This window comes from Fistularia commersonii, chromosome 19, assembly GCF_037954325.1.
Source record: "Fistularia commersonii isolate RoL2024-O1a breed Wild chromosome 19, RoL_Fcom_v1.0, whole genome shotgun sequence".
Taxonomy (NCBI): domain Eukaryota; kingdom Metazoa; phylum Chordata; class Actinopteri; order Syngnathiformes; family Fistulariidae; genus Fistularia; species Fistularia commersonii.
The window spans coordinates 9,800,805-9,828,570 of record NC_141302.1 but is presented as its reverse complement, the minus strand read 5'-3'; the positions used below and the strand labels follow the sequence as shown (position 1 = coordinate 9,828,570).

Genomic DNA, 27,766 nt, shown 5'->3' with positions numbered 1-27,766 from the left:
TGTCGTGTACAAATTCAGTATATTTTTACAGTAACTTATATTGTGTCATCATTCAATGATTTATTGTATTAATCAGTGCTTTGCCTATTTACCTTTCCAAGCTAACGTGTGTTTTTTTTTGTGCTGAATTCTGCTCTATTGAGCACTTTGCGTATTTTTTTCCATTTTTTTAATTTTTATTTGGCAGTGATAGCTTGAGGATCATTTTCATCTGTTGTCACTTGGTGGGAGCAAACTGTAAACAGCGGTCAACACTTGTTCTCTAGTAATAAACAACCAACACTATAAATCAATCATCTGTGATGTAAACATTTAAGATGTTTTGTTTCCAATTTGGTCACCAAGAGTAACATTTCATTTCATACAAACAAAGGAAGTAACAACCAAACAAACAGACACACACGCAAAATAATCAGAAGCACATTACACAATGGAGTCAATACATATGGTAAATAATGGCTGCCACTGACTGTGATCTATGAAAGTTCAGTCTGAAACAATTCATCTGTCCACCTGGGAAGGGGGCTCCTGCAGCTGTATATTTGGTCTAATGCTATTGAAATGGACATAGGAAATGAAACCAGACTAACACCTCTCTTAATAAATCCCTGATTACTCGATTTAATGGCCTGAATTGTTCCATATGTCAGGATTTTACCCACAGATGAACAGTTCTTCTCTCGCCAGTAGCTTATCAGAGCCAGATGTGTGGCCCTGTTTCAAATCCGAGAGCATTTAGCTTTTAGTTTCAGAGCTCAATTCTGTAAATAATTTTTAAATGTGTTGTTTAAAAAAATAATTAAGTGCAATTTCTCGGGATAAAATTGAAAACCTTATGAGAAAGCATGGCCTCTAGTCCAAATTTTCACAGATCCAGACTGGCTGACACATCTGGGACCTGGACCTTGCAAGTCAAGCCCCTGGGACTCATTTATCAACTGTTGAATAACTCAAATAAACTCCATATGAAAATATTGGCCACAGTTTGATAAGATATTGTCTGGAAGAAAAGTCCATGTTGTTATATTTAACATTTTTTGACACATACACAATTAAGGGAGATAAAATACATGATAAATACGGCAACACAACTGCACCATCCTGTCCAAGGGCCTACATGGACACACACAGATGCCACGTTGCACTGAAGGTCATTGTCATAGTGTTTTATGGTCCACGTCATAGTCTTTTGATTGCTCTGATCGGACTTTATGAGATTTGCTGGAAGCCAAAGTTTAGACTTGACAGGATGCTATGTTGAAATCACACTTGGTATTTCTGTTGGGTTTTAATTAGATCCCAGCAGACAGTTGAACTTCAGAGCCATTGCTGATAGTCAGTGTTAAAAAAAAAACTCTGATCAGCAAATTGTATTACAAAGTATATCTGTGGAGGTTCTCAGTCATCCAGCTCATGGTCAATTCTTTTCAAAATCTCCTTCTCATAGCAACTGGGCTTGATTTTTTTTCCCTTGAAGACGTTGCACCTCTCACCTCTAAAATTAAGAAGCATCTCGGATGAGAGCAGAAACGTCCTCATGGGTAGAAAATCAAGTCCAGTTGCTATTAGAAGAAAATTTTGACAAGTATTAAAAAGTATCGAAGATTAGAAGAAATCAAAGGTTGTTCGAACTAATTTTAGCAAAGGACATCAAGATCCATCAACATTGAACTCAATCTGATTTAATTGTCAGAAAGACATCGGACAAATGTTAAATATTAGCTGCAAATCAGTTTAACATTGCAATCCAACATTGGGTAAAAGCAAGTTATAACTGGATCCAAAGGAAGCTAGAATCCCTCGTTTGGTGGTTGAATATGAAAAACAGCACAATTATGTTAGCTGTTATCAGTATCTACATCCAATCATCGGGGCGATCCTAGATTCATACAAACATCATTTTTTAAGTAATGTTATAAAACTGAATTAGTGCCTGGAATTCATGTGTAAGGAAATCAAATTTTTTACTCACAAATTTTTGCTATTGAAAGAATTCAAACTAGCCAACATGTAAATTCCAAAAAAGGTTTCTGTGAAAGGCTGCTATCAGCTCATAAAACTGTGACTGATGAGTCAGATCAAGATTTAAGATATTTCAGCGTTATAGCTCATCGTTATATTAGAATTCCTGCAGTGTGTAAAGAGCTTCATCTGCCATGTAGGTACAGTTTACCTGAATGTTTAAACATGACAGCGAGAAACCATTTTCTTGCAAGTTGCATTTAAAGACATGCAATCAGGGGTGTTTTTACACATATGAGGCCAAAGATAGGTGTGATAAACACAGGTGTATGATTTGACACATTAATCACAAGCCATAAACAGTATTGAAAATTGGGATGAATTATATTTTTATGCTATGAAGTTATATGTTATGAAGTTATGAAGACACTATGGAACTGACACGTAAAATCAGTGAAATTATATAAATGTTGAACTTTACCACATGCCTAAATTAGGACTATGTTTTGACACTAGCGCCTGACGGCCAGAGCACGACTTCCAGAAGTACAGTATTATTCACCAATATATGTCACTAGATGGCAGTAAAGTAGATGAAGTCCTTGCCTCGGACAAGTACTGGCAGTGGGTGCACGGATTGGGTCTCATGTTTGAGAAACATTTGCACAAATAGAATGTTGAAGTGGGGTCACCATGGGATCTAGTTCACCTCTTAACGGGTTATGTAAGTATTCGCCTAAATATTCATGTAAAAAATATGTGTGTGTGTGTGTGTGTGTGTGTGTGCGTGTGTGTGTGTGTGTGTGTGTGTGTGTGGGGTGATCAGTGAAAAATAAAATTATAGTATTGATTATTAAATAAACATTTGCCTCTATGACAGAAACCCTGGGGATCTGGTCGGGATATAATGATACAGAATAGCTTATGTTTAATTCTATAGAAAATTTAGAATTTCTCATCAGGCGGAAAATAATTACAAATAAATAAAAAAAAAAACGCAGGGTTGTCATTTTTCTGGCTTATTGATTTTGCAGTTTGAAGACCCTTTCTGTAGTTTACTTAAAGCACAACTAATTTAATTTGCAATGCAAGATGGAAATTGGATTAAACTATGATAATAATAATAATTATTATTATTGTAATATATAATGTATAATGTATAATTTGTTTGCTGTAACATTTTTTTTAATCTCAATTCAAATATTAAATATTTCATGTCATTTTACTCATTGTAATGTACATTTCTTCAACATTCAAAATCTAAATTCTATCCAATTTATTGCTTGTAATTTTTTTTCTCCTCCTGTAGTTCGGATATTTACTTATTCCCTGAATTTTTGTGAGATAATACCTGGATACTTTTAACCCCTTATATATCCCCTCATATATTTTTTTCCAATTGGCATGCTATTTGTTGTTCATTCCCAGTAGTGGTTTGAAACTTTTTTTTTTTTTATCAGTGTTTACACCTCCATGCAGTCTGGGCCTCATTATTTAACTGCCTTGATATTGGAATCCATTTTTCTGCTTCGTGATGCATATAATCATATTTTCGATTTGCAACACTTTCACACCATGGTGCATTATTATAGCCCCTGTTAAATAGATATCGCCATTCCTCTGAGGAGGCCAGATGTGAGCCAAGTCTCCGCTGCTCCTCTCATCCTTCAGACATACGGGATGAAAGGAGGGATCGGTCGTGCGAGCTCTGCCCTCACGTTTGCCCGAGGGGTGTGTCGAAGTGCAGGTGGCAGCGGGGATGTGGATTCCTGGCAGAAATGGAATGGATATTTTCACATGGAATCCCTTTATTGTGCCCTTTGAGGCAGGTAGAGCTGCAGGCTGTGTGCCAGTGCTTCTGGCTGAGTAATGGATACTTGTGTGCTACTGGGAAAGTGTCACACCTCCAGATCACACACAGTCAGAGGTACTGCAGGAAGAAAGAGTACAGAGAGGAGGGGAGTGAGAGTGGCTGCCCTTTCATGCTCTTTATATTGTGAGGAAAGATGGACGAGTGATAGCTCTGTTTGGTGGAGCAGCTGCATTAAATACACCGCAAGTTGGACAGTCTAGCCTCCAACTGCACTGCCTATCTGGACTGAATGATGTAGTAAAAGTAGGACTCTAAACTCCTACAACTTGTACAAATACGCTACAGATATAGATTTGAGTTTGGTTCTGAAAAATAACTGAGTTAAACCATAAAAAGACTGCTGAATTATGGAAAAAAAACAATAAACAAATAAAAGTGCGTGATTATACAAAAGGAAGAGATTTGCAAAACTTGCTTCTTTTTAGAGGCCTTAATTTAAGTAAGTGATATATTAAACACCATGTCACTGTAAATGTATTGTCACAAAGAATAGTTGGCCATCCTTTTGTCATATCAAATAATTTCTCCCTGTTTTCAGATGCTTCTCACTAATTTTGACAATTTTTTTTTTTTTTTGGAAATTCCTTGATATTATTTAAAAAAATCGATGACAGAGTTTTCATTAAAATGTTCTTCTTCAAGTGATATCTTGATGACTGACTGTATGAATAAATTCTAAACTGTGTGTCATAATGTTGCTCTCAACATTTTAGATCGCAAACGTATTTCAGTCTTTCAATCAACTTGGCTTCAAAAAGTCCCTCAAATTACTTATTCTTTGTTTTATATTAGTTTTCAAGAAAAACATTTGGTGGTAAATATTTTCACCCCTGATGCTCATTGTTGGTTAGAAAAGTTTAATAACAACATTACATATGGGAAAAAGTGCCACCCCCTTTGTGTTTAATGGTTAACAAAAAATCCATGATTTTGGTGTTTGGTGTGAAATTTTTTCCTGTTGTTTGATAAAAAGGTGCCCATTATTTGGAGTCAGTTGGAGCCTTTTACGTAATACTTTGTGAACATAATACATTGCAAACACAGTCAGTGATTCGTTTGCAACAACATGAAGCAAAGATTAAAAGGCAACGGTGGTATTTTGTCAAAACGTCAGGCTGTCTTTTTCACCAAGTGTGTGAATTTGAACTGGCAAAGTGAATTTACACCAGAAAGTTGACAACTTGGACCAAAATAGCTGCGAAAAGACTGCTGCCAAATTTGGCACTATTATTCTCCCCACTATCCACCCGACCATGCAGCAAGAGAGGCTGCACACGTAGACATGAATTAGATTTGGACAGGCTGATGGCTGTCCTCTTGAAATAACTATTACCTCAGCTTCTAATAAACAACTGATCTACAAATGTAGAGTGTGTTTTGCAGCACGGAAACTGTAGCTTTATCGCAACAACATAGACAAGAATCTTGTTAAGCAGGGCTATCTGCACCTGTTGAATGTAATCCTCAAATAATGATGCCGGCTCATTAGCTAAGACATCCAAGTTAACCATCCACATTTCCCACTGAGAGGATCAACTCAGAAAATGAGTCTACAAGGTTAAAAGTATGAGAAAATGTCAGTTTGCGAGCAGTTTAATTTGAAAATGAAATCCCTTGTATTCCTGGCAGGCCACACCTTGACCCCGGTTTTACCCCGATAATGATTTTCTCTAATGATTTTTTCAGGAAGGAGGAAAAAAAGGCTCATATTGCATAATTGGATGGGCACTGGACGTTGACCTGTGAGGAGCAGAAGCTAAGCCAGTCAATGAGCGCATACTTTGAATGGGTCAGATGGGAGGCGAGATAATAACCACTGAAGGCTTTCCCTCGTGTGGCCGGGTCCCCGTCCCACATGACCCCCCCATGTTTCCACCATATCCAGTCACAGGCCGTTTTCAGAGCTGCGCTGGGATTAGCAGGCCGGGTGTTTGTCCTGGCAAAGGGGCTGCAATTCACAGCTATATTTTCTGGGAGATGTTGCTGACAACCACACCGAGTCCTCGTAATTATGATATAATTGAGAATGATCTAAAACTCAGGTCTAGGCTCTACTGTCCTCGCCAGTGTTTACAGAAAACAGCTGCTTAAATAGGCACTTAGAAAGAATTAGAAAAACATTTTTTTTGGTCCCAGGGTGTGAGTGCGCCTGTCTGTGTGCGAGTGAGCATACATGCGTGGGCTGGATATTTGGGCACCTACACAGACAATCTCTTTGTTTTGGAAGTGTTCTTTTAAGCCCCCAGGGGCGACCAGGAGCCAAGAACAACGTGGGAAATAGCCCCATGCTTAATTTCTGCTTTCCCCTGGGCTTATCCCTTTTTTCTCTTTGTCAGTTAGACTATTGGTTGGCTTTAAGAACAGCACCTGATGTGGGCAGCTTGTTTGAACAGAGCTTAAACATGATGTGGACTGCGCAGTGACTGACAGCCCGGCCAGGCTCTCTGTCATCTATTCCTCTTCTCTCCGCTTTCTGTCACGCAGGCCTTGTGGAGTCAGACCAGCCCAGGTGGTCGCGGTGCTATGTAGAGCAGCACAAGATGCTAAAAACTGAAGCGACCTCGACGGCATGAGTAGAATTCACTGCTGAGTCTCTGGCACAGATGCGTCATTGCATGACTCTTTGCTCTTATCATTACTTGCCATTTTTTTGGGGCACCCAAATATATCAGTCACCTGATATCGTCTTTCACAGATATATATCAGTAGGGACATATGAACCTTTCTCTATAAACATTTCTTATATGACATCTCTTTCCAGCATGTTTTATGTCCCATGTCTTAAGACCTTTGGGAGAATATAGATCGTGATATGACTGTCAAGACTTCTTAAGCCGATGATGGTATTCAAATCCCCTGATACTCCACTCCACTTAAGTTTAATTGATAAATAAAATCAATTATTGTTTGGAGGATTTTAAAAAAGGAACATTGATTGAACATTGGTTGATGCAATAATAAGCAATAATGATATTATGATAATTAACTGACTGATTTTATAGCTTATTTAGATCCTGTCAAGATTTTACACATAAAGCAGGTTTAGTCATCTTTTTTTTTTGTTTTGTTAACATTTAGGAGGGGTTTACCAATAAAGTTGCAAAATGAAATTGTGCCATATTTCAGTAATTTCATTAAGACGGAACTATATTTATATGCACGGGTATTTTTGAGTTTCAGAACTAATTTATTTGTGCTCTTTGTGATCTCATGGTAAATGTCTGAATGGATATGGCAAATGAATTGAAAAAAATTGAATTGAAAAATGAATCCTAAGATATTAATGAATCCAGAGATATCGATTGACATGCAAATCCTTAACAAATGTTAAGTATTTGTTGACATTTATATCTCTGTATTCCTGTCAATATGCTGTTATTTCTCATCACTGACTGCATATTAATAGCATTGCCATCAATGATTAAATCATGTAAATGTATGTCAATATCTATGTATATTTGTCAATGTGAACTCTTTAATTATAAACCTGTTGTTTAATGCTGTTACCGCACCGACCAATGTTCATCAATGTACACACATCGAACAGTTGTTGCCCTTTTCTTTACAGTCCAGGAAATAAAGCAGATGATTCATATGATTTATGATGCACTGACAAAATAACGAGCAGACATTTGCAGGCATTGGACAAAAGCCCTCACAGAACTGCTGACTAATTACATTCCACTCCAAGGAGTGAATCTGAGAGGGTAATTAAAGGGACAATATAAACTGGGATTAAGACAGGACGTGAATAAGAAGGTAAAGAATGTCCTCTGGCATTTATTTCGTATTTGCCTGATCCTTGTGGATGAAAATGATCCCTGGTGACATTTAGTTCTCCTTGTCTTCATAACACTTCTCCTCTGTCCTTCCAGCTACCTCTTCACAGAATCGCTATTGAGAAAAGTCACCCTCACACAAAAAAAGACATGTTTTTATACTCTCAACAAAGGAGGCTTGATTATTTTTGCTGAACTGCAATATCCATGGAAAATCATTTGAGGATATATCTGAAGCTGTCTGGTTAAATTTGTCAGGATGACAGGAAATCCTGGATTTATACAGTTTGATTCCTTTACCCTCCTGCTTGGAACTGGATACCAAAGCTGTTCATCACTAAATGTATAGGAAAATTGATGAATATTCGGAGAGAAGCATATTTGTTTTTTAGGAAATAGGGCAAGGATTTGTATGTAATAAGATACTTCCCTTACAAATAAGACAGAAAATATGCTCTTGGTTTTTTAAGATATTCAGGCTGATCATTAGCAGCAGCATGAAGATTGTTGACCTTTGGAGCCTGTGTTTGTGGCAGGATGCGATCAGACAGCCTACAGTGACACAACATGCTTGCTGGAACGGGATGCCTCCAACAAATCTGCTCTGACACACGGACGGACAGACAGGCGGACGGACGGACGGACAGACAGACAGACAGACAGACAGACAGACAGACAAGCCTGGCATTTCATGTGACACTGTCTTGTCACGATAAACTTCTTTTCAAGAGCAGACCCAGAAAAGAACACCCACAGACAAAGATAACGTATCCAAATCCTCATTACCAAAGTCCAATTTGGTAAGCAACCAAATAGTGGAAAATTGTATGTTCAGATGGCGATTTTCTTTGTTATTCACTCATTATTTAGTGGGACATTTGTATTTTTAAGCAAAGAAAAATCTGGGGTTTCTAATGTAAAGTTCGACCATAAGAATTCAAAGACAGCTGCTCAAAAAAACATTTGTATCTTAATTTTAAACAGATGTATAAACTAATATTTTCCCCTTAAAATAAAAATGCGTTTTTTACTTGCAAGTCAATGAAAGACTGTCAACCGCACTTTCTCCCCTAAAATTGGGTTGAGGCAATTGCACCGGGAACCAACCTTTGTTCGATCAACAAAGAAACAATCAGAGCCTTTCAGAGAATCTGTGTTTAATATGAAACAGAGATGAGAAGCAGAAGCGTTCTGTGTTTCTTTCGTCCACTGAAAGTATCAAAAAATGTACTGAACCATAAATTCCAAACTGAGGAAAATATAAAAGTGGAAATTTGTTTTACCTGTAAAACCCAAACTAACTTTTTACATTCAATTGAAACTTACATCCACTGTGGCCTGCAGATCTTTACAACTTATTCCTTTGACTTTGCAGTAACCCAGGCAGGCCACCTTCAGTGAAGCCTGGTGACTTTTCGTCAACCTCACTGTCCGATCTGTCAACTGAAGTAAAGTCAAAACAAATAATCATCAGTGCAAGGTTTTATGGTTTGACTGCGAGGAGTCCCATCTTCCCCAGAGAAAAGCCTTAACCGAAATTGGAAATGGGAATTGCTGAAAAGGTTTATATTACTATTGGATAGAGTCATGCTAGCTGTTTCCGCAGTTTCCAGGCACTTGAAGCTAACTGGCTTTACCTGGCTATCTATCTTTTCATGTACCACATTTTTTTGGCAAGAAACTTTATTTCCCCCAACCGTCAAAGTATTCCTTCAGTTATTGTCTTACAGTTTGGATTTACTGTTTGCCAAAGATTTGAAGGGAAGATGGATTCCCGTGCCATTTTCCTTTTCAATTTGATGCTAGCACCAGGGGAGAGTTTAAAGTAGCCTAGCATAAATACCAGTGGTAAACAACAAGTCACCCTCTTTAATCATGAAGTCGTAGCTTGGGGGGATGTTTGTTTTGTGAAAAACAAACCTGCATTTTCCGAAATGTGTTAGCTACCTTAAATGTAAAAACAAACTTGCCGGTGTCCCTTGAAACACATGTCTCTTGCCGGTGTCTGGCAAATTCCTGCTCTCTCTTTGAACACATGTGACAAGCAGCACTTTGACTCTGGGGCCAAATATGACTGATCAAACAGTCATGTTTGGTGTCAGCCAAAGGGAGACAACCAAGTTACTTATATGGAGGGCGCTGACCTCCAGGGAGTATGTTTAGCTGGGAAACCAACACATGCACTGTACATACTGGAGCGCTCTTTGCACTTGTAAAGTCATATATGTCCGCCAGCTTGTTTATACAAATAAACTTCAGCATGAAGGTGGTAGCTGCCTCCAAATTGTCAGCGAGCATCCAGCCCATCACTACATTCAGATGAAAGATCCTGGCTAAAACACTGTCATTAAGGACTGCCTCAACCCCATATTTGTCTTGCCGCATAGAAAAGTCCCCAGTATGATCAGTTAAGCAAACAACTGACAGATGCTATTTAAGCTTGTAACCTTTAAAAATACATTTGTGCCTGAGGGCCGTGAATTTGCAACTCTGCTGATGGGAGTTTTGGGTGAGTGATACCACTGAACATGTCCATCAATATGAACAGCATTTGTAACATGAGGATGTGGCTTAGCTATGCATCGGCATTCACGATGAATGTAAACTATTCATGACTCCGAGCATTATCTGCCACTTGTGGTGGCTTAGTGTGGTGTCTGCGGTGTTCTTGGGGTGCTGGGATGATCAAAGTTCAACAAGAATCTTCCAAATGCTTTGCCCTTTCAAAAACACTGAACTTTCATGATGATGACAGAAGGAGGAAGGCTTTGGATCTCAAGGAGCGTATAAAGGAAGATAATTTATCCCCAAGTCGGAAAGGAAATGAGTCCAGCTTAGTCTTCAGGTAAAGATTTTTTCCTCTCCAGGGGAAATAAACATTTACATTCCTGTGCTCTCTGTGTTAATGGAAATTAAGCTGAATTCAAGCCTGCGTGTCAGGCAGCAATTCAGGTAGCTCATACCACACATACCTGTACTATTGTGTTGCTCTTCAAGGGCATCTCTCTTGGTCCTTTCAGCTTGGATTGGGAGAGATTATATTTTCAAGGAACATTGTTGTGAAGGGAGCCTGGGCAGCCTCAAAAGAATTGAACGAGTCCTAATGCCCAACCACCATGTGCCGCTATTCAAGGAACTTTAACGTCTTCTACTTTAACAGAAGTATGTCGTCAAAAATAACAGAAGTTGTCAGTCATCATGTCTAATACTGCATTCCTTACTCGTGGAATTTGAAATTCACTGGTCCTCAGCGAATCAACAGAATATACTGTATCCCAACATTGAATTAGTTTCTGCTTACATTTTGCAAGTGCAGTTTATTTACTGTGCTGACTATTTTAAAAGCATGTCAGGTCAGGCCGACATTAGACCTTGTGTTGGACCTGTTTTAGTGTGGGAGGCCATTCAAGTCCAAAGATATATTGCAGGCCTTCATTAAATTGCACAAAAAATACGATTTGGTTAAAAAACAGGGGAAAGTGCTATTTTCATTGGAGACAGAAAGGAATGGCATGGGTCTCATCAAGGTAAATCAGAAACAGCAGGAGATTTCAATCACATGCCAGCGAGTGAAGGCTGATTTTTTCATTCCATCCAGTTGATCTCAGTGAGGAAGCAGTTGGGGCTTGATTCGGATACAACTCTTCTTGACCTTAAATGGCACACAGTTGGCATTGCCTGGCTTCTCACTTGAATGACTAATAAATTTCATACTTGAGACAGAGGAGGTGGGCACAGTCTTTTCTGATGCCCGCCACACAGCCTTCCATATGGTTCAATTACTGCCCAAATATACCTGAGTGTTCATGGTTGACTTGATGCAACAGATGGAGAATAAAAAAATGAATTACATTATTGTCTATCTATTTGTGATTGCCTGTTGTACTGGTTTACTCTCATAAATCAACTTAATTCAGTTCTGCAAGTAATTAGCAAAACAAGGGGATCCAACGTTTTGTTCATCTTTTGGCAGATCAAATCAGAACAGCAGAACCAGACCAGGTCTAAACACACACACACACACACACACACACGCACACACACACACACACACACACACACACACACACACACACACACACACACACACACACACAGTGTATATATACATACATATTTATATACACACACACATACACATATTTCCTGACAAATATGATGGGAAATATGAAGAGAAAATTTCCTTACTTTAACAAGCTGTGAGTCTAGCATGTCATCATTTCTTGTCCAAACCTTCCCACAGCCACGCAATCATATTTCATCCAATGTTTTGGATATCTTTAAAAGTTTCTACATGGAGAAATGGACTACCGTCTGTGCTCCTGGACGGCCTTGAAATGGGATTTAATTGCAGAATAAGCAGCGCAGTGAAAGCCTTTTGGTGTTTGGACCCGTGAGATGGCTGATAATGCCTGTCCCTTGTTGATTGCTCTCATCAGGATCCATCTTCCTTATCTGGAACTCTTCTGGCACTTGCACTTCAGTTATGGCACTGGCGAGTGCTGCGTGTGCCAGAAGCAGCCCAAATGTAATGAGCTCGGCTTGACATGAGTCAGATGTGGGCCATTTAAGGTGGACCTGTGTCTCAGTTTAGGCGGCAGCACTTAACCTAAGTCACTGTTCATGTCCAAAGCCAAATATGGCCCTTGAACATGAGAAGAAATGAACCCTGACCAGATGTTGGCCACATTTGGGCGAGACAATCTTTGCAATATTGCAAGTTTTGCAGATGGGTCATGTGCGCATGTCTTATGACATGTCTCCTGATCAAACCCAGATAGCAAAAGTCATCATACTTGGACCACATGCTAGTGTTTGTCGGGCCAGCATCCGCCTTCCTCCACAGCCCGAGTCTGGTTTATATACAGCCCGACTTTTCAGCTTAATCATAAATGGATCTGATCCAGCCTTGCGTGTGTGTACCAGTACTGGGCAAGTGTTTGGCAATTTCCATCTTTAATATTCACTCATTCAGCCTTTATGCTAAGTGAGAAATACAGTGATAAAGGAGAGCTCAAATCACTCCTGTTCCGTTTGGCCACTCCCTTCAGGGTCTGCCAAAGGGCCCTAACCCTCGCCTCAGCATCCTTTCCTCTCTTGGCAACTAACTTCATGCCCTGTTTCATTCCATCCATGAATCTTCTGTTCAGTCTTCTTCTCGGCCCCCTGCCTGGCATTTCCAATCACAGCATCCTTGGGGCGGCGTGGCTCAGATGGTGAGAGCGGTCAACTCGGAACTAAACATTCCTGGTTATGATTTTCCGAGCTCCTCCAAGCCTCTCCAAATGTTTTTGAGCGAGACACTGAACTCATCATCGCCCCCCTGGTGTTAGTCAGTGAGTGCCTGCTGCTCACTGTTCATCCGTGACGGGTTAAATGCAATTGACAAGTTGATGGAGGTCATACACGGCACGGTTCAGTCTCATTGAAATCTTTTCGTGGTGACTGGACTTGAATTGAAGAAGTTTTGACTCTCAGATGAGAGGCTTCTTCTGTTCAAACTGAAAAAGCCTCTCGAATGAGAGGAGAAATGTCTTCAAGGGAAGAAATTCAAGTCCAGTCGGAACAGACACATTTGGCTGATTTTGTGCTGAACTTGGCTCAAAATAAAAGTGTTTTCTTTACTTAAAAAGAGCATTCTACCGAGATATTCATTCCATCCTATGTCCAAACCATCTCAGGTTAACTTTGAAAGGGGAGCACCGTCAACTGAAATAACATGAGATTTTAAAGAAAATTGGTGAAGACATTGTAGACTCGAGATGATGCCTGCAAAGTGTCCAATATTCTAGGTGATAAATTTCCCAAACTAGTATAAAAGTGTTTTTTTTTTTTTTTGTAAGGATAACGAATGAATGCATGTGGAAAAAAAAAATCCTGGATGCGAGACTCTGTATGTCTGCACTTCGCCGACTGAGCACCCAGCCCCCTCCCCTGGGGCCGCGGGTGGGCGCGGGGTCCCGCCTGCGGGGGGAGACGTGCGGGTCGGTGTTCCTTTAAGAGCGCCAGGTGGGTGAACCCCCGGCCCCCGCGCCTCATGCACGCACACAAGCCCGCCCGCTATGCAAACATAAATTTAGCAGCAACGTGTTTGCAGCGGGGAAGCAAATATCCGGACGCGGACTGTCATGTCGTATCCCGCGTTCGGCTTGTCAGTGGAACGGGAGTGAAGAAGACGAAGAAGAGGAGGAGGAGGAGAGCCGAAGCGTCCTCCCTCCCGCGGTGACCGGACCGAGTCGGACCGAGTCGGGCCGAGTCGAGCCGAATCGGACCTCGCGCGGGCGATCGCCTCCTCCGCTCTTGCGAATCCACTCCGCGATGACAGCGAGCAGCGCGTGCGCGGCCGGACTGCTTCTCCTCGCCGCCTGCGCGGAGGTGAGTGTCCCACGACCCGCGACCCACGACCCGCGATTCCGACCCCGCGGATGTTTTCGTGGAGTTGATAACCTGAGTAAATTCCGTGGGTTTTTACAGACCCCCCCCCCTTCTCAATTTCTCTTCTTCTTCTTCTCAATCCGAATTTTCCTCAATCCGAAAACAAACACCTGTTACTTTCAATCCGGCCGTTATAAAACAACAAAAAAAAAACGTTCCAAATCCAACAGGTGTTTTTGCTACGACTGACAGTTTTATTTTAACCATTTTTTAATTTATGACCGGGTTCTTCCACATTTTAAAAACACCAGCTTGTAAAATGGCAAACCTACTCTGGGAATCTCATAAACCTTTCCATGACTGTTGTTTTGTTGTTGTTGTATTCACTCATTTCTGTGTTTGATGTGGTGGGCAATTCGGTGATCTCAGGATGCTTCAGTGATGAGATGGGGGTCGAGGGGGACGAATTTGCGCAAACCAGGTACTTTGTCTTGATAGACTTATTGTGACATTGTCAGAGAAATTGTAGGGTTTATTTCTCACGCACACGGTAGCTCTGAAACGTCTTAGGCGGCTTGTGTCATCCTTTTAAAAGGTCACACCTTATCAGCTCTCTGCTGAACAAACATCTCACTTCAGACTCCACTAATCTCCTCCGACACGGTCTCTCTTACATGGAAAGGCCCCGAGGCGGCGAGCTTGCTCCACAAAGTAGTTGTTTGGCGCGCAGACAAAATTTCAGACTGAAACAGAGGGGCAGGGGTGCCACTGTCAGCGTCTGTAAATGACCACGACAGGTGCTAATAGCACTTCAAGGTGATTTGCTCTTCAGACGCCTTGGCTGCCATGTTGCCCATCCGAGCATGGCCGCACTATAATCAGTGAATGTCAGTGACAGAGGAGGCTTTGCAACTCTTTCCAGGCAACTGTCCAGTGTTATCCCGATTGGGTTACAGTGAAATTATTGTAAGGGAATCGTCTGTGTACGGGTACGAGCATCTGCGACCGAGATGAAAAACAAGAGGGGGATCGCTTTCAGATTTGTTGGTCCTCGGAGAAAGTGTGCATTTGCTTCTCCCGCATTCACCCGGCGGAAATTCTGGGATGAAAGTGCCATTCATAAATGACTGTGCTCAACAGCGTGAGCCCCACAGGTTTGTGTCCAAAGCGTCTGCGGTGATACTCCCTCACGCGGACTTCTGTGTCTCTGTGAACAGCGGCGGTTTGGTTGTTTTGTGTTTCTGTCACACGGCAAGACTGAAAAATTACCCGGTGAGGTTTCCACGAAGGAAGTCGCCAGAAAATGACAAGCTTTCCCATCTGTTGCGAGGAGTGACTGTGCAGCATGACTCAGCGCGGGACATTTACTTTAACACACACACACACATACACACAGCAGAAGGACCTGGGTGCTTTTGCTTCAGAGACCAGAGATCAGCAAGTGCTGCCTCACAGGGTCTTGACTACCCGGTCGCCTTTTCTTTTCATCTTGCCTGTTGGGTCACAGCCTCTGCATTTCTGTTCGACAGAAGAATGAGACTCTATATTTGTGTGTCGGGGCTGTTGGAAGTTATACTGCGTGTGATTTGTGTGTGTGGGCCAAATGGCCTGTGGCTTCAACCCTAAATGGAATAGACCCTCCTTTGTGGGTGACATAATGACATACCTCTAGTGTGTCTTGGAGGGTCTCGCTGCTCTCACGCCATTCCCTTGATTTGTACAGCAAATTGGAACAATGCAGAAACAGAGCTTTTTTTTTTCTTTCTTTGTTTTTGAAGGATGGGGACTTGAAGGTGGCCATGTGCTCTGAGAGATGTGCCTCTAAAAGACAACCAAGTAGTGCTGTGAATAATGATTCCACACCTGTCTGGCCTACAGAACAAAGCAAAATTTCATGTATGCATATATTTTTATGTTTTTTCACATTTTTGTTCACAAAAAATTTCCATTTCTCAGTTTAAATATCTGTGAATTCTCTTCTTGTACGTTTGTCAGATTCAGTTTTTATGAGCAGGGATGCACTGTCCGACTTAAAAAAAAAAAAAAAGGTAATTATTTTACTATTTTTGGTCATAGAGCAAGATATACCAATATATTTTTCCCCTTAAATAGTACCCTTTATAAACCACCCTCATGTGACTGATTAAGATGAGTCTAAACTAATGTGGATATTACTTGTCGGGACTTACATTTAATCCGCCACAGACTCAGATAAAATTTAAAGTAAGCCACTCTGTTTCTGTACCACAAAAAAACATAGCGAACAAACAGATGACTGCGAGCCGATATCACTGCCTCAGCGTTTGGCGGCCACAGTTAAGTGCATGCCGTTCTTCTAATTATTGTGCTGCTATTCGAAAGGAAAAATTGGCCACGGGAGCAAAAAAATCTGTTGTTTATTCAAGAAAATGGTCCCTGTGAGAGTCTGAATGCAGCGAGGAGAGCGTATTCAAGTCCTCGGGACAGGAAGGCCTTGGGGTCCGATGGCAGGATTAAGTGGGGTCAAGTCGTGCAAATGGTCCCAAGTGAGCGTCTGTCAACAACAACTTCTCTTGTTCTCCACAACACGCTCCTCGGCTCGATCGCTTGATCATAAAGACCACAATTAGCTTGCATGAGTGGCTTTGTTGTGGATTCAGGTGGAAAAGGAAGTGAATTAATTTTGAGAAGGACCCATCCAACTGAGGAGCAAAGGAAAAGGCTCTCGAGAACATCTGGTCAGTGATGGATAGATGGAGCAAGTTTTTGGAGAGCGTTAACAAGACAGAGTGTTTTCAGTTACACTGCAAAAAGCTTTCATACTCATCTCATTGTTCCCATCTGGCCTTAATCTGTGGAGTGAGACTGAGGGTTGCGCAGTGTGGAAGTGCGGACGTGTGTGTGTGTGTGTGTGTGTGTGTGTGTGTGTGTGTGTGTGTGTGTGTGTATGTGTGTGTGTGTGTGTGTGTGTGTGTGTGTGTGTGTGTGTGTGTGTGTGTGTGTGTGTGTGTGTGTGTGTGTGTGTGTGTGTGTGTGTGTGTGTGTGTGTGTGTGTGTGTGTGTGTGTGTGTGTGTGTGTGTGTGTGTGTGCGCGCGCAATGTTACTCTGTCCAAAGCCAGGATTCACTGGTACTCATGTTTGTGCAAACTGCCAAGGTACCCGCAAAGTATTTCGCTTCTCATGCTGTTAGCATTCCTGGCACAGGGGCCATGTATCTTGTGTGTCCCGCTCAGGTGTGTTGGGATGCGCTTCCAAATGAGCAGGCATTTATCCTCGTAGCGTGAGGCCAAAAGGAAGTAGCTTCATATGTTCGCAGAAGGCCAGTGAAATAAAGTCATGTTCGACAGAACAAGACGGAGCGTGGCTTCCAGCAGGAGTTCAGTTTCACTTGCAATAAAACACTAAATAGACTGAAGTCTAGTGTTCATTTCCACTTTATATATATATTTATATAGTTTTTTAAACTTGAAAACCAGTCTGTTTTCTTCAAAGAAGCCTTTGTGGAAAAAAAATTGTACGCTGAAAGACTAGCAAATGTGTCAAGGACTGAAAATAGTAGCTCGGGAGGATATTTTAATCTCTGGGATTGTAATTTAAAGTGCCATTGATTTTTTTTTTTTTTCAATCTTTGAATATAACAAATTTACCAGAATGCAGCAGAAGGAATTGACATTACTATGTGAGGTCAGCTATTTAACCTCCCGATGCCTGCAAGCTTTTTGAAATTAGCTGACTGATGTAACAAACAAACAGATTTTATGCTTGTAAATGTCATTATTTTTTCAGTTTCAACTAAGTTTCCCAAAATGTAAACCACTTAGACCACAAGGTGGCAAGTACCTATATTCACAAACTTTGATTTTTACACTTTTTTTGTATCAAGCTTGTATCAAACAGAGGAAGGTGAGCTGCTTTCCCTTGTTTCCAGTCTTCATGCTTAATGGCAATGTATCTATTTGTGGGTAACACAAAAAGTGAGACAAGTGCTCTCCCTCCTCATTTCATACATGACAATTGTGCTCTGCAACTTTCAGCAATGAAGGGAATAACTGATTCTCCCAAAAAGCAAGATTTGGTAATTATATAACAGCAGAAGTTTCAGGAGGAGTCATGTGAAATTTGAAAGTCAAAGGAATTCGTGTTTTCAATGGCGTTGTTGTTTCCCCTTCCATATCTTGTGCAACTTGATAGTGTTGTTTGCCTTTCAATCACTTGATGCTGTGTTCTAATAACATGCTTTGACAGTGTGCCTGGGACCTCCCCGTGCCAGTAAATGGCATGGCTTGCTGGAAACATGCAGGAGTTTCGTGCCAGAGGGTATGCAAGAGAGAATGTTGTCCAGACTACAATATCAACATGCATAATGAGTTTTTGTGGTTTCATATGGCTGCAGCGAGCAGGGCTATAACTTTATGCCACACACACTTCCAATGTACAAAGTGTCTATCAGGCCGCAGTCAAGCATTAATGAAGGGCTGCCAGCAGATGGCAACATTACAGCAGAAGGCTGCTCAGTGTCCATCGCAGCACATGAAACTCCCATGTTCATCACAGACAGTCCGCCCCATTGTGATTTTGCAGGTGGCTGCCCTCCGTCCCCTCTCTGCTTCCCCTGGAGCCCCATGTGAATGCATTTGTTCCTTCATCGTGAGCTTTATTTGTCATTGTTGAGCTTGAAAGCAGAGTCTCTGGCATCCTGTTCCCTTGATGAAACATCTTGGGCTGCATCTGCATTCCCCCTCCCCTCCGCTGATGTGATTGAGCATTGTTGTTTAATGTTGTATGTTCCGGGATGCAGGCTCATTTGCGGCAGCCCGGGCACTCGGTGCATCATCTGGCCTCCACATTTTTCGCATTGACGATCTCAGAGCTGCGGTGCTCTGCTCTGACTTGAGCACACGCACAGCTCTTGTCTGCTGTGCCCCAGCCTTGACCTTAGATCCATCCCATGGTGGGATTGCAGCAAGAGCACTGGGGAGTGGTGCTAACGAGAGGGAAGAAAATGACTCCTGGCCCCCTTGTGCTGCCTTATTAGAGGGGAGGGCAGGTAGGAAGTGCGTGTGTTTTGGGTGTTGAGACCGTCAGAGGAGAAAAAGGCACCAGACTGGACAGTGCATAGGTAGGAAGGACGAAAGAAAGACAGAAAAAGAAGGCGGGGGGCAGGTTAAAAAGTTCAAGGAGGGTGAAAATGAAAAGTGAGTCAAAACATTTGCATGACATTATTTTATGGGACAAGTGATGGTAGCAAAGAATTAAAAAAAAACATTTTAACAATGTCAGTGATCAGGGGAAAAACAAAATTAAATTCATTTATATGTAACAAAAGTATCATAAACCTAGGAAAGGAAACATGAAAGCAAATTCCAGTAAGCACAAAGGAAGGAATTGTGAAATATTGAAACGGTGCTATAAGGACACACACGGTTGCAAGGATGTCTCTTAAAGGTGGATTGGGGGGGTGTTAATAAAGTAAGAGAGAAAAAGGTTTCATAGAGCAAAACAGGCCAAGCTGAAGCAGTGAAGATGAAAGCTGCTCGCATTAAAAGCTGGAAAGTAAAAGATAAAATATACAAATGTAGCTTTCTGGAGCCGGAAAATGGAGAGGCAGTAATCCCAGATTCACTGACTGGTTGACAGGCATGAAAAACAAATTAAAAGACCAGCTATCTCCCTCTCCTGCTGACCTCACTCCTCTGGGATGGTGGAAGAGGAGATTGGATATGAGTGTGAGAAAGGTTAGGTGCAAGGGGACTGCTAAATCCACTGGAAACATGATTGAGTCCGGGTCTGTGGTGCTGGTGTCTGACAGGGTCTCCACGGCTGGCTGCTCGCATCTGTACCTCCCCTCAGGACACATATGTTTTGAGTAAACGCTGCGCTTAGGATTACAATGGTTACGGTCAGAGAAACAGATTTGCGCATGTAATTCTGTCCACTTACTGAAGAGGTGTGTGTCCTGGGTCTTTGTGCAAAGATAAATGTCCCACATCCTCCCTATTTTCACTAATCAAACCATGATAAATGTGCGGGAGTAAAGGAGGATTCCCCCCTCCCCCCATATTTTCCCTCTTGAAGTGACAACAAAGGATTACATTGTTGTTTGTGTTGGGAAAAGGCAAATTACCTCCCAACTCTGCAGATCCTTTAAGCTCTGTTGAGCATCTTTCAGTGCATTGTTTTTAACTTTAACAGCCAAAACTTTGTTTTATTGGTTCTTTCTTTAGCTCCATTTCCAGAGGGGATGTTCCATTTTTCTGGACAACTTATGAAAGAATTTGCTCTTAATATCCACCCCACCAACACATCCCGGTCATGCTGTGGAGTGCTCATTGTTATTACTTATGTGGCAATACATCACAATTTTTTTTATTTTTATGAATCACTTGTATAAATCTTTCTGCTACATTGTATCGACGCCAGTACTTCCAGCAGAAGAAGGCATGGAGCAGACATGGCAAATGACGTATCAGCCAATGTTTGTGTATGGATTTAAAAACAAAACAGGGGTTGATTAGTTTAATTATATCTATTGTAATTGCAAGTTTTGTCACATTACAGTTTCAGTCATCGGAGAAATGCTGCAATTAAAAACAATTTGAGCTTACATTACATTCAAAATTGATACATACGGTGATGAAAAATCACATGACATTTTACTTTATAGTTTATCATGGTTATCATGCACTGCTTCATAAGTTCTTACAACAGGTATAGGAGAATGTATATTGCTCTTTATGGGTCCAGGTCCAACAAAAAACAATTCACTGCTTTAAAGATAGAAAAGTCCAAATGGGACAATAGAAGGGTTGGTTATTATTGCATTTTACTACAATTAAATTAGGGTTATCTGCCTTGGTTTGATCCAGAGAATGTTGTAAGACTGGAAATTTCAATGTCCATATCAACTTGAAAAAGCTGGTATCAGTTAGGATGTGTACATATATGTTTTTTTTGTGTGTGTGTGTGTGTGTGTGTGTGTGTGTGTGTGTGTGTGTGTGTGTGTGTGTGTGTGCGCGCGCGTGCGTGTGTGTGTGTTGTGTGTCTAGAGTGTTGTTAACACTGTCTGTGTGGCATGACCAAGAAAGCCAAAGGTTCATTTGACCTCACTGTTCCCAGGATGCACATTGATGTTACCTACACCAGAATGCTCCCTATAAAATAGACACACACACACACACACACACAAGCAAAGAGGGTGAGCAGTGACACAGCACAGCTGTCATAGCAGCAAAAGATGTTTTTTAGTCCCTATAAAGAGGCTGGTTAGTCTCCCCTTCAAGGAATCCCATTTGGGAAATGTGTGTGGCTGGTGGGCAGCATGTGTGTAAAGCTTGTCTTTGTGTAGTTATATCATGTAGGGAGCATAATATAGTTAGTGGGACACTATAGGGATTGTAAAAATGTCTAAGTCCAGTGATCACAGGAGATCAATGACAATTTTTCTAAAATGTGTTAAAAGTAGGCAAAATGCATATTGGAGTGAAACAAGCGTGCATTGGTTCAGTTCTATCCAGTGATTGATTGATTGATAGATAGATTTATTTATTTTTGTGCGGCCTCACTCCCCTTAGGCTGTTCCAGCAAGAGGCAGTTCTATATATGAACGTGTCTATGAACTTAAAGTAACCTTTTTGAATTTTCATGTTTTAAAAGACATGTGCGGTCTTGTTATTTTTATGTTATGCAGTGATTGACGCCTGACCTCTTAGAGTTATTATCCACATGACAAAAAATGCACTTTGCTTACAGGTTAATGTCCTTTGAATCATCAAAGTGTTGACTGCTTTTGTCTCAGGGTGGCGTTAAATCTGATGTGCTGCTGTGGAATTCTGTCCCCCCGCCAGTGACATCACCCATGCTGCAGCCTTCCTCTGATCTCAGTGAGGAACATGTAAGGTGGGCAGAAAACGCTGTCTCACGTGCAGCCGAGCTTGTTTGAATCTGTCGTCCACTGTTCCTCACTCCCCTGAATCCTCTCAGCAACCCCCCATCAACCTCCCCCACCCCCTGTCCTACTGATGACAGGCATGGAGCTTGGAAAGTATTTGGCAACCATGACCCAGAAAAGTGCACATTTGACATTGAACATGTCACTCATCTCTCATTTTCCCTCCTCATAATGCTTTCTTAAATGCTATCTTTTGAGCTATCTGCACGGTTTCCTCTCTCATCTGAACATGATTTACTTCATAGCTGGAATAGTTGGGATTGTGGCGACCAGGTGGCCCATGAAGCCACCACAGATACTGGAGCCAGCACTGTGCTTACAGACCATTGAAGAACTGAGTTGAGAAGCAGTTTGACTGGCAGCCACTTTTGCTTTCCGATTTTTTGTTTGGCAAAAATTCTGGACCATTTCCTGCTATTTTTGTATTTACACCTCAGTTTTCAGGTCTGCATGAAAGGGGATAATTGAACTGAATTTCAGGAGAGACAGTAAAGGGCCAGTTGTGGTTCGTTCCCTCACTCTTCCATAAGAGATGAAATCGATTAAAGGTCTTGAGTTGAAGTGTATGATTCGTTAGCTGAAACTGCAAGTTATGAGGCACCAACAAGGGCCAATGGAAATGACAGATGTCAGCAATAAATTGAAAAAGCTAACTAGACAAAGCTGTCAGAGGGATGGAACGAAAAAATCAAGTCAGATTCAGATAAGTTCTTTAAGAGAAAGAATACACAGCTGAGCTTAGCAACACTTGAGGATGTTGAAGATCACAGAAGGAGTTGAAACTGTATGATTGACCATTCCTTTCCTTGGTGAAAAATTACTTTGCCAGAGGTGGAAGGGTTATTGTTGAAAGTCTACAATTAATCATTAATATGCATATTCAATTCAGGAATCACATTGTTTGGACAGATCAGACCAATGCATACTGGCACCAGAATAATGGAACAATTATTTTTCCTGTAAAAAACAAAACACACCTCTGAATGGCTCTGTCAATTTCTTCTTTCTTAAAAATATGTTTTTAAGTTGCAGTTAACTTGTGAAGTGACTGAACAGAATTACATTTGCAGCAGTTCATGAGCAGCTCAGAAAAACAATCATCCACTGGATTGAGCTTGATGATGGAAGGGATTGCTGTGTTTTACATGGTTTGTGCTCTCCTTTTTTTGTGTAGTCCCTATTTGTTATCTTCTCTGGATTTGAATCTGCACCTGGCTGAGCCATCTGGAATTAGTCTTAGATGTTATTATTTTGGTCAAAATGAAAAATGATAGTAAAAGATCAGTGAGGAACTGTAGATGACTTCTACACCTGACCTCTAAAAATAACCACATCTCATTTGTGAAACCTGCTGACATTTTAAGTTACTGCGGGGAGAAAAGGTTCTGTTCATCTGTCATGCTCAATATTTCATACAATGCTCTCTCCAGGTGCAACTACGTCACTTTACTGACTCGGTGGATGTTGATAAAACTTCAGAAAATCATGTAATTCCAAGGCAAAACAGAGTGACATAAGCCCTGCGGTGAACACATTCACTTTAACACAGACTTGTTTTGCTAAAATAGAAGGAACGAGGAATGAGGAAATGGATTTTGATTGACACAAAAAGAACACAGGGATGTTTTCACCGGCAAAAATGTCAGGCCGTGCGTGTATTCCAAGCAGGAGCCATTTTTTGTGCATCAGTAACACAGCGAGCTGATGAAAGATGAGTTTGTCGATGTGAGACCCTTACGTTCGTGGAGGTTGATTGGCAGGAGGGCGCAGCAGGAATGTGCCTGGCTGCGGCTCTCTGCGGGACGGGTACAAACCGCTCTATCATCGCATGGGAGAGTAATCGTTACGGGCAAATCGTTACATGATCAGCGGGAACCAAGTCTGTGCCAAATATGCAGAGCTCTCAAGATTTTTTTTTTGAGGGAGGAGGAAGTCAACAACAGCAATGAAATAACAGAGAGAATATAAGGTCATAAACAGTCTGAAGGTACATAAACAATGAAGACTGTTTAAGTTGAAGGGGAATGTTGGACACCAGGGCCATCAGTGTAATCCATATCTAGTCTACTCATGTTAGTTACTGTTACTGTTCATTGTGAGATTATTCATGTTAACTAATATGATCAGTTCTGAAACTACTATAAAACCAATTCAATATAAAACACAAACAAAGTTTAAAAAATCTGACATTTATATTGAAAATAAAAAAATCTGAAATTGATGTCAAAAGACTGACTTAAATGAATCTTACAAGTGCGCACATCATGTCCTCAGTTGAACTTTAGTCAGCTTGAACAATACAAGTCTACATCCGCAACAACTGGCCTCTCCCGTTAAAATGTTTTATTTTTCATCCTTAAATTGGAGGTGACTGCTAAGAACTGGCCGTAGGACTTGCACAGGTTTAGTCTAATCTACTGACTTCAGTAAGCTAGCTCTGGACTTTTCTGATGACCTGAAACTGCAGTTCCACAGTTTAGAACTGTAATTATCCAATGAGAATGCAGAGTGGTGATGAGCCATTCACTAATCAGCATCATGGTTTTGGGCAAACACCAGTGTCCAGCTGTTTTAAAGCTTTGCATCAGAACTGTTGAGGAGTAAGAGCAGTGATGGCAGCTGAGAAGGGTGAGATTCATGCTCTTGTTGAGGCTGTTCTAAATCTAGTACCCAAATTGCAAGCCTTCTCAATATGGCTTGAAATTGTTTTTCTTTTTTTCTTTTTCTTCACTCCATATCCTGGCAAAACTATTGTTTGTTGGCAAATGCGTCAGTGTCTACTTAAATAATGTCAAATTCAGGCAGGGACTGTGGTCTCGGGTTTTGGTCTCGGCGAAATGGATTCCAACCCCCCCACTGGCATCAGTTACTTAGGAGGCAATATCAGACTGAAGATGGAATGGAGTCGTCTGAGAGTCTGACACTTCAATCTGATATCAATTGAACAGGATTGGTATGTTGTTTTAAATACTGAAAATACAAAAACCGAAAAAAAGCCTCAACCCATGATGGGATAGGGTGATATAAGTTTCCTGTCGTCAACTTATACAATGAGACATGGGTAGATCTACCTCAACTGGCAGGCTTATATCTGATTATTTCAATTCAGACAGACTGAAAAATCATTCAACAGTTTGTGTAACAATCACAATAGTCCTAGCTGAGATCATAGAGTGACTTAAATGAAGGGCTTACCTTGTAGACAAGGTGCAGCGGGTTTATTTGTACAGCACATGTCAGCAATGCTGTTCAAAGTGCTCTCCACTTTTCTTTACAAACAGTAAGACTGCGCCAAAGAGAAAATAGAACCCTGAAAAGTTTAAATGCAATGAATGACATACAGTGCAAAAACGATGCAGGACCTCGGAAAGAATCAAAACCTCAAGCTTAGTTTAATGAAAGGCAACAGCAAATAGAAACGTCTTTAGCTTTGATTTAAAAGAGCAGCAGACCTGCAGTTTTCTTGGAGTTTATTCCAGATTTGTGGAGCGTAAAAACTGAGCACCACTTCCCCAGGCATTGGCTCGAGAGGTAGCAGCAGATCTGAAATATATTTTGGCCTTAAACCAAACAGAGCTTCGTAAAGACTTCTATTCTCTCCGGGATCCTCCAAAAGGTCTAAAAATCTGCAATTGTAGAAGTACTGCGTTTAGCAACTGATTCGTCATTTGTTGCCGCAGCGATCATACATCCCATTAGTTATCGCTATCAGAATACGACTTTCAAAGTGTCCCAGTATCTTCTTGTATTCTATAAATGCGGTGCTCCTTTAGCTGCTACAAAAAGTCTGCAGACCGTGAAGTGAGAAGACAAACAGGCCCATGTATCAGGAATAGGTGCCATAAAACTTTCAGGATGCAGGCTGGATAATGTAGTTGGAATAAATCTGTAAAAATTGCGAGCAAGTTCTCAACATGTTCATCATCAGCCAAATTCAAACAGTTGGTCGATCAATCATCTCAGCGTTCTGTCTTTACTGGGTTTACTGTAGTTACACTTAAATACAAATGGCAAGACGTCTTTTTGCACAAGAATTTATTGCTTTTGCCCAAAGCTTACAAAAATGCCAGTCACACGTCTCAAATTGAATAATACTCACTCGACCAGCGTTAATATTACAATACGGGGTTGTAATTGCAGCAGCTAATCTATGCTGACAACAAATATTTTTGCTGGGGGAATTTTTTTCCCCCTCTAAACCAGACTGAGCCTGCAGGCCACTAATTTATACAACAGATGTGGAAATGGGCAACACTAACAAAACATTTAGGTTTACTGACTTTAGTTCAAGGACAACTAGCGTTACAATGTATTGGAGTGGATCTATTTAAAACTTCAGAAAGCGTATAAAAGCATGTACACTGGACATATGAAGCCATTGTTTGCATGCAGTGCCAGGTGTTGAGACATTGGAGCTGCACGCAGGTGTGTCAGGCAGGCTCACAGCCTTCAGGTAGAGTAGAGGATGGAGGTTCTTGTTTAAGAATGTGTGCCAAAACTCCTTGTCATGTATTTTTTTTTTTACACAAATCTGTGCAGCCATGTGTGTATGTAAAGCAACCTAAGGAGTTTCTTGCATTCACATGCCACTATCTTTTTTTAATCCTTGTCAAAGTAAATAACCTCGACCTGATATGTCGTTTTATTTTATGCACTTATGATGATTTGTGGTTTTTCCTTATACTCAGTGTTGAGCAATACAGATTTATGTACTGCAAAAATCCTTTTTTTCATTTCATCTGTTAGTGTTATTAGGTGTCACAGTATTGTAGCCGCTTGATATTTCAGTACCCGATGGCTGGTTGACTCACTGGGCTCCTGCTGAGCTCTGCTACTACAGCAGGTCTGGGGGTTCATGCGCAGCCTCTCCCTTTTCCTGGCTTGAACCTACGTCAGTTCTCAGGCTTCCTGTGCCTGGATAGACATGGAGAAAGCAAGAGGGAGATGGATGAGCTATGCATGCCCGTGCACAGGGCCCACCCTGTATGCTGCTACTTCCTCTTAGGTGCCATGCAGATTGAAGGCAGGGTCACTGAGGGCATGATGATTTCCTCTGCCACAGAGAGAAAAAAAAGGCACAGAAAAGGGTATATGGTAATATTTTGCCCAGAGGTAAGCACATTCTTATGTCAAGTTCGTTCCAAGCAGGGCGGGGTAATCGGTGTAAGCATTCATGCTTATTTTACACCTCATTTTCAGTCTTGTATGCACAGAATCATCCTTTTAACAACCCCATTTCACTACGGTATCTGACTTGAGCCTTTGAAAGCCATTAAAAGAGTTATTGATGAAATTTCCACCAAATGTGGATGGGCTTTTGCTGACCTTCTGTGAGGATCCAGGGCAAAAAGGATGGATAGTCTTTCTTTCCGCTGCCTGAATCCAGATTATTGAATGCACACGGCAAGTTAGTTCCCAGATTGAACAGCACAAATGAACCCACTAATCACTTACACAGGAGAGCGTAACTCCCTTGATAGGTCTTTGTGCCCAGCAATCAGTGTCTGACATGCGGAAGGCAAGATGATTCTAACTGTTTGATCCAGCATTGCAACTCTGTTGAAGGCTCTTACTGTACACAAGAAGCCCGTTTAGCTCCTGGACCCTCGGTGAACTTGCATGCCCCAGTTATCTGGATGACGCAAGTGAATCAGGGCAGATCCACCACTTGTGTCTCATTAATTTCAGGCACACCCAGCTGTTGTCATAATTCTGCTGCTTGCATGGCCCTCTGCGCTTCTATCCTCTCCCACGTCATTCTTTGAGCCCAGTGCCACTGCTCAGGAGCTCTAATGATCTTTTCACAGCAGTTATTGCAGTCCCGATATGAAAACAGGTCTCCCGGAGCA

The 27,766-nt window shown here is 41.3% G+C and overlaps 1 protein-coding gene across 1 annotated transcript in view; it reads left to right on the top strand.

The window, feature by feature from the left end:
• Window positions 1-13,718: 13,718 nt before the first annotated feature.
• Window positions 13,719-27,766, top strand: part of LOC147223649 (ADAMTS-like protein 1) — a 105,297-nt gene continuing 91,249 nt past the window's right edge. The window contains exon 1 of the mRNA XM_086165867.1: window positions 13,719-13,989. Within this exon, the coding sequence (XP_086021993.1) occupies window positions 13,933-13,989 (57 nt within the window). The 5' untranslated portion in view covers window positions 13,719-13,932. The remainder of the gene's footprint in view (window positions 13,990-27,766) is intronic.